General features: G+C 40.7%; 1 protein-coding gene across 1 annotated transcript; it reads right to left on the reverse strand.

Moving 5' to 3' along the window:
- Window positions 1–473: 473 nt before the first annotated feature.
- On the reverse strand, window positions 474–3,538 carry LOC6051404 (m-AAA protease-interacting protein 1, mitochondrial). Its single transcript, XM_001867814.2, has 3 exons — window positions 2,913–3,538; window positions 2,722–2,852; window positions 474–724 (listed from the first exon to the last, which is right to left on the reverse strand). The coding sequence occupies exons 1-3, from the start codon at window positions 3,453–3,455 to the stop codon at window positions 580–582; spliced, it is 819 nt and encodes a 272-aa protein (XP_001867849.2). The 5' UTR covers window positions 3,456–3,538; the 3' UTR covers window positions 474–579.
- Between the last annotated feature and the right edge of the window lie 3,850 nt (window positions 3,539–7,388).

Genomic DNA, 7,388 nt, shown 5'->3' on the forward strand with positions numbered 1-7,388 from the left:
GACAAGTGCATCCCTCTCTCACACTCACCCAACGCACTTTATCTTCCCTGCGAATCTAACCTCCACGCGTCGCTGGGTCACTAGTTCTCTGGCGGTGTTGCCACTTGCGCTCTACACGGCAAGTGTGCAGTTCCGAATAAAGAAAGTGCACTCTTCTCAGAAGTGCGTTCGTCAGCTCAGCTGGTTTGGTCTAGATTGGATCGGTTTCTTATCGTTTGCTGGAAGGAAAATAGTCCCGCTGGAGTTCAGTCCGGTTTGTGGCAAAAGCCACTTGGGCATTTTATAAACCGTCAGTGGCGTCCACACCATACGAGCTGGTTATCAGCGGGATCTACGTGAATTGCTCACTGTCTAGCTGGAGCAGTTCTAGTACCTTTCTAGTAGAACCCGCTTATTTACTGTCTGCGATTGCAAAGCATGACTGATTTGTGATAGTGCGGGGATTGAATTTACCTCAAACAAGTAAAACATTGTTTCAAGTTGGTTTTTTTCTGCTTCTCATTTATTCACAAAATATACACTTTGTCTCACTAGAAAGCTACGGTCGGTCCGAAACCTGAGGTCAGGCCAGGCATCTCCTTACTGATTCGCTTCCTCGGCCAGGTCGCTCGCTTTGAAGTGATTCACAATGTTGACGGTCCAGTCCGAATCGACGCCCTTGGTGAACTCCTTGATGAACCGATAGTTGCAGATGCAGATCTTGTCCCGGAACTCGGGCATCACCCTGGAAAAGTGGAAGAAAATGTTGTGTTTACGGTAATCCTTATCTACCAATGTAAAATTTTCATGCCGAATTAAAAATGTGTTTTCGCAAAAATCCAGTTGTCCAATAAATTGCAAAAAATCTTATTAATGGCAGCCCAAAACATTGAAGATCTGGCAACCCTGTTTTATGCAATGACCACTCAAGTGATGTTTATGTAAAACTCTGATCGGATCCATCATCCGACCCATCTTTGAAAAGGTAATCAAAAAGCGTTTCAAGCGAGCCCGACGTTCCGAGAAAAACGCATTTTAATGTTTGATCTTGAATAAACCAAAAATAGAACAGGCAATGTAAACAATAACAAACTCTTTGTGTTTGGTTGACCATTTTAAACATTGTCTTGAAGTTTGGTTGAATTAGTTTGCCCGAGTTCCAAGGTATAATTTCAAATGTGTACGGTAGTCGGGGACCGAGCCACGTAGCCCAGTGGTAACGCTTCCGTCTCGTAAGCGGTAGATCGGGATTCAAATCCCGGCTTGGACCAACACAACTGGTGATCTTTTTTCTTCTGGAATCGATTGCTTAGTAAAGGGAAGGTAGTGTATCGTCACAAACTGGACCTTATTACGACACCTTAGGGAGGCGACCTATGGAATGTTAACATTAACCTTAACATGTTAACATTAAGTTGAGAATGAAACTTCCACTGAATCCGCTTTGTAAATGCCGGCCCCGATACTCTTCAAGGGTGTTCCCCTCAGGAACTGGGAAAGATTTACTTACGGTAGTCGGGCATGTACGTAGGACAAACGCGTTCTGACGTGAAATCCGTTTGGCCAGTTGTCCCACTTACAGCAATATTCAGGTGTGTCAAGATAGCACCACTGATTCTTTCATGTGAAGAGTGCCAATAATGCACGATTAATTTTTGTATTTCTCGTGGTTGAAATCGAATTTTGGGAATATCCTGAGCTAACGGAAATAACTTGGGAATAATATTTTCTGATATTTGAAAATACTAGGGCAATAACATTGTATATTATTTAGGACAAGATTTGTTATTTGTCGTTATGTATTTTTTGTTATTGGATTGTTATGTTGTTAATTATTCTCCGAGCAAATCTTTGTTATAATGTTTTGTTATTTTAACAACTAATCCGATCATCCCAATAACAGTTGGAGGTATTCTTCCATTATAAGGAATATTATTTCAAAGTTGTTTTGGCTTTCAACCAATATCAGACCAATAACAAATTTTGTTATGATATGATAAATTTTTATTAAACCCTTATGCAAAAATGGATTTTTCAAGAAGATTCCATAATACTTTTGTTACTTTATCAATATTCCATCGTACGTGCATTTTGGGCCAAATTGAGTTAACAACGCCATTTTGAGCAGCTCACAATGCCTCACCTTTTAACCTTCACAGATCCCCAAAATTCGATTACAATAGATTGAATAGATTTTCAACGAAATCCGAAAAAAACTCTGTGCATTTTTGTCACTTTACATATGAAAGTAGTTTCAATCTTGTCGTGCTATCTTGCCACTCCCTGAAAATTAATGTATGTGCGACAACTAGCTAAAGGGATTTCTGGTCAGAACGCGTTTGACGCACGTACAAGTTAGACTACCGTAAACATTTGTAATTATAACTCGGGACTCCAGCAACCAACTTCTACCAAAATTCGGTATAATGCACAGAATGGTCAGCCAAACAAAACGTATGTTATTGTTTACATCGCGTGCTTTCGTTTTTGTTTATTCAAGGTCAAACATTAAAACGCGTTTTTCTCGGAACGTCAAAATGGCGGGTGTGACAAGATAGCACGGTGGCCAAAATTAAGGTTCGATTCAATTATCCAAATCCTAAGAAACATAAAAAAAATAAAACATTGTTTGGTTTATGATTCGGTTATCCGAAGTGCTATACAAACTTATGGTTAATCGAACTTCGGATAATCGAAACATCAGATAATCTTGACGGAACTTCTAAAGAACCAAACACTCACCCAATATTCAACGGTATCTGGTCACCCCGCTCAATCATTCCCTTCAGTCCTTTGAGCACGTGGAACACCATGGTAATTTCGACAAACCTCTTCTGACTCTCTTCATCCTCTTCGTCAAACATGACGCCGACCTAAAATTCAAAATTGTTAGCTAATCACCAGCAATAAGTAGGATCAAGTCAACCCCAAACCTGATAAGGAAAGGAAAAGTAAATATCCTCCTTGGCCACCATCAGGTCGTACCGTTGCGCAACAGACATCTTTCCGACGGCCGTCTTCAGGTCGTTCAGCGTTTGCCGTTCGACGAGCCCATCCAAATTCTTAAGTTCTCCGCCGGCCAGCGACGCCGACACGACCTGCAGCGCTTGCTTGGCACCCTGGACAAAGTCCGGCAGGGTGAACTCCCGATCAAAGTACGGCCGGATGATAAAGTGCACCATGATCCAGTTCTTGACGGTCTTTATGACGGACGGCCATACGAGTTCCGGAAAGTCCATTAGCCGCGGCAGGCTGCGCGGTTTTCGTGGAGCCGCATCCTGGTCCTGGCTTCCGGTGGAATAGGTTCTCCGCGCTAGAAACGAGGTTTGGCTCCCAGCGGGAAGAAGTCGCTGGAGCTGAACACTGCTGTTGGACTGCCGGATGGCAGCCGCTCCTGAGTTGGTTGAGGAAGGGCTGGACACGTAACGGGAAATGTTGATTAAATGTTGAACGGAGGTGCGTTGACGGAGGAACATTGTAAATAAAATTGCGGAATCAAACGTCGGTGAACGGGCGGCGTAACATAACACACAACAATAACAAACCCCGGATCGAAGGGGGTGACGTTTGGAATTAATGAGGAAACGCCGGCCGGGTAGCCATGACGCATGGCTTTCTACCTAAGGTACTCGCGATTGAGTGTGTAGTAGTGCGGTTGTCAAAATCGTTATCGCTGACTCTCTCACTCCACTGACACTGACATTGTTTATGTTTTGGTTTTCCTGGCACGGTCCATTGTTCGTTTGTTATTGTTTTGGTTTTAGTGGCACGGAGTCATGCACTCACACTAATGCAAAGCAAGATCGCGAGTACCTATGATATACAGCCTTGGCCATGACGGATGAAATTAACAGTGTATACTGCATGCTTATAGAGCCTTGCGTGCAAGCTTGCATGCAAAGCTTTTATCCTGCAATGTTTCATTCGTTGCATTTTAGCTCTGATTGAAATTACAGTTCAAAACGTCCTAAGGAATCTAGTTGTGAATCAACTAAATATGAAAAAAGGATTATTTCAGTTTGACGTTGTCGTGTTATGTTGACGCACGTTGCTTTTTGACGTTCCAAGAAAACGCATTTAAGGTTTGACCATAAATAAACAAAAACTTGAGCACGCAATGTAAACAATAACAAACACGTTTTGTTTGGTTGACAATTCTGTGCCTTGTCTCAAATTTCGGTTGAATTTGGTTGCCGGTGTCCAAAGTTATAATTACACATGATTACGGTCGTCGGGCATGTACGCGTGTCAAACGCGTTCTGACCTGAAATTTCTTTGGCCAGTTGTCGCACTTACATCAATTTTTATGGTGTGTCAAGAAAGCATGACACGATCGAAACTTCTTCCATATAAAGAGTGACAACAGTGCACGAGTTTTTTTTCTGTTTTTATTGATTATCTCAGTATCGAATTTCAAAAGGTGAGGCATTTAGAGCTGCAAAATGGCGATCTTGGCGATCTTTTTTACTTATCCTGTCAGGACTACAATGGAGAAATGGCCTACTTATCGTCAAAAATAACACTGCAGAAAAGTTCATTACAGCACTTATTGAGTTTTAACAGGTAATACTTATCGACAATGTTTTGTAATTTGAGATGTTTTCCAAACTGAAGCGAAGAAACAAAGTATCATTGAAAAACCCTATACAAACCCACAACAATTCTCAAATAACATTTCATAAAAACGCAAGAGCCGTTTGTAAAAAATCCCGTATTTAATTGGTATTTACACGAATTTGATTGAGATTGTTCATCTACACGTCCTTCAAATCTGAAGCAACATTTTTTTTTCAAATGTAGCTCCAGCAATGATCTAGAATAAAAAACAATGATTTTTATCTTGTTTCGTAAAAATATGATAAATAGTGGCTCGAACGTCCTTTTAAAACTTACTCGGGAAAAACTTCTAACAAAAACATTAGCGAACCTGTTAAAATACCATAATATCTAAAGGACTAACCAAACGTCAAATTTCTGCTGCCTCAATTCGCCCCATGTGTCCCGTTTCGCCCCAGATGACGGTACTCGAGGGTGTTTTAGTATTTTTAAATTCAAGATGGCGTCCAAAATCGCGTTGATGAAATATTGAGAAAATGCATTTAGAATGCATTTATTTAACATAATCTTATGAATACATTTATCCATCAGTCAAAAAAAAAAAAAAAACAAATTATTCGCTCTACAGCATTACCTTGGCGTTCTCGATTGCGAGATTCCTACTCGAAACTAGGTGTTCGAAGGCTTGATTGTTGAGGCAATTGCAAACCTCTTTTTACACCTTAGCTTCCATCCACCCCGGAATTCTAACTGACGACCTTTGGATTGGTAGTCCAACTGCCTACCAACGACTCCACCGAGACAGGACCCAGGGAGACGACTCCTGCACCTAAACTGAGCTAACGACCTAACCACTAGGTTAGACCGGGACCAACATTTACTTCCCTGTCCGACGGAAGGCGTGATCAGACAAATCTCGTCTCAAAATTTGCCATCGGGACCTTCTGGGATCAAACCCAGGCCGACTGGGTGAGAGGCAACCACGCTTACCCCTACACCACGGTCCCGGCCAATCCATCAGTCAATATATTGCATATAATCTTAGAATAATTCTTATGAATTATTCATGAACAAGGTTTTTAGTCTTTTTACAATCGGTGGATAAAACGATGGTGTTATAAAAAGCTTACTGTCAGTTTCTTCATTTAATTTATTGAATTTAAGTTAAAAAAATGTTTAAAACTTGATCCACCCAAGATCATTATTATTTCTAAATGAATCTAAGTTGAATAACTTAACTTTATAACAAAATAAGTTTATTTAAAAAAAACTGATTTGTAAAAATTACCCATTAATTACCCAACCATATAATTCAAATGTCCCACAATTTGCAATCATGATGGCAGATGTTCATGATCAGATGTTCTTTCTCTAAAATTTTCAATCAATTCCGCCGAACTCGTTTTAAAAAGGCATTACGATCCAAAAACGCCATGAACTAGAGAAGAAGTGGTACAAAAAAAACATCACTTATAGCAGTGCAATTTCTGAAGAAAAAAATAAACGCTCCACCCAAAAAAACTGCAAGTCCAGTCATGTACGCGAAATCGAACAATTTTCAGGAAAAATCAAACAAGAAACGTGTTCCACCACAAGTCTTTGTCAGGTCGGTCAGATCCTGCCGTTGCATCCCAGAACATTGCAGTAAGAGCCCCGATCACACATCATCAAAGAGGTGCAAATTCATCACCCGGTCTAGAAGACTGCACAAAATGCAACGCACTTTGTAGAACGAGGACCCGAAGTTGATGACCGGCTGCCAGTCGTCGCTCATCAATCATAGAGCAATCCGGCTTTGATTGGATTCAAATCTGCCTCCACATCTTGCACGAATTGGACGTTGTACGTTCTGATGTTCCGAAAGCACATTTTCTTCTAGAGTTTTTGTAGTTGGAGTGCAAAATGATGTTTGACAAATTTTGACGATATTCGTTATTGAATTTTGAACTTCGTATTTGTGAAAACCAGACCAAAAGATATTTCCTCTATTTTTGAGAAATCAATTAAGTTTAGTGCAACTTCGATTACAACCCAGTAATCACAATTTGAATTAATATCCAAGACATACAGCAAACAAAAACGCATGACTCAAACAAAACACCGTTGAACCGCATTCACATTAAGGCACACGATAATCTGCCAGCGAAATCCATTATGATTTGTATTCAGAGCCGAAGAGCAAATAAATTGATGCTGAAATGTGAAATAGGTTTCATAAATTTACCGGTACCTGTTTTTGACGCATATTATTCCGTCCTGCCCACAACCACCGCCGCGCCGTCGGCGGGCCGGCCGCCGTCGGAACCTGTGTCCCGTGTCCTGGCCGACTGGCGCTGATCGGTTCAACATCCTTTTCATCGCAAATCATTTCTATATTCTATTTACGCTATTATGAGCATTAAAAGTCTGATTTTATTATACCCATCACAATTTCCACGGAACCGTGACGATCCGACCGGGGAGAGTGGGAAAGCTGAGGGCTGGGCAGGGCAGCTATAGGAAAAGTGTGCTAACGAGGCTGTGGGAATCTAGGGGAGGGGTTTTATTCGAGTGATGAAAACGTGTGGTGGACGCAGGTAATGTTTTTATTTGATTTCATGTAGGAATGATCAATTGTGTTATGAAATGCTCGGGGAATAGCATGTAATTCCATCGTGCTAACCTAATATTGACATATCAGCACTTTGACGTTCAAACAAAGCTTCTAGAAGGAGTTTTCAATTTAAATCGAGCAAAAAAAAAAAAAAAAATAGCTCAGTAGCAAGTAAGTAAACAATTTTCTATCAATAGTTTGGTAAAATAAGTTGTTAAAATAGTGCAAATCGTCAATTGGATGGAGTTAGGACTACACC

The sequence above is a fragment of the Culex quinquefasciatus genome, chromosome 2 (genome assembly GCF_015732765.1).
Source record: "Culex quinquefasciatus strain JHB chromosome 2, VPISU_Cqui_1.0_pri_paternal, whole genome shotgun sequence".
NCBI classification, from domain to species: domain Eukaryota; kingdom Metazoa; phylum Arthropoda; class Insecta; order Diptera; family Culicidae; genus Culex; species Culex quinquefasciatus.

Bases quoted from the DNA above. Each gene is read 5' to 3' on its own strand.
- LOC6051404 (XM_001867814.2), bottom strand. From the start codon at position 3,455: ATGTTCCTCCGTCAACGCACCTCCGTTCAACATTTAATCAACATTTCC. The intron at 2,853-2,912 runs GTTTGGGGTTGA...TTTGAATTTTAG, and splicing joins ACTTTTCCTTTCCTTATCAG to GTCGGCGTCATGTTTGACGA. The intron at 725-2,721 runs GTGAGTGTTTGG...CCACTTTTCCAG, and splicing joins CAGATACCGTTGAATATTGG to GGTGATGCCCGAGTTCCGGG.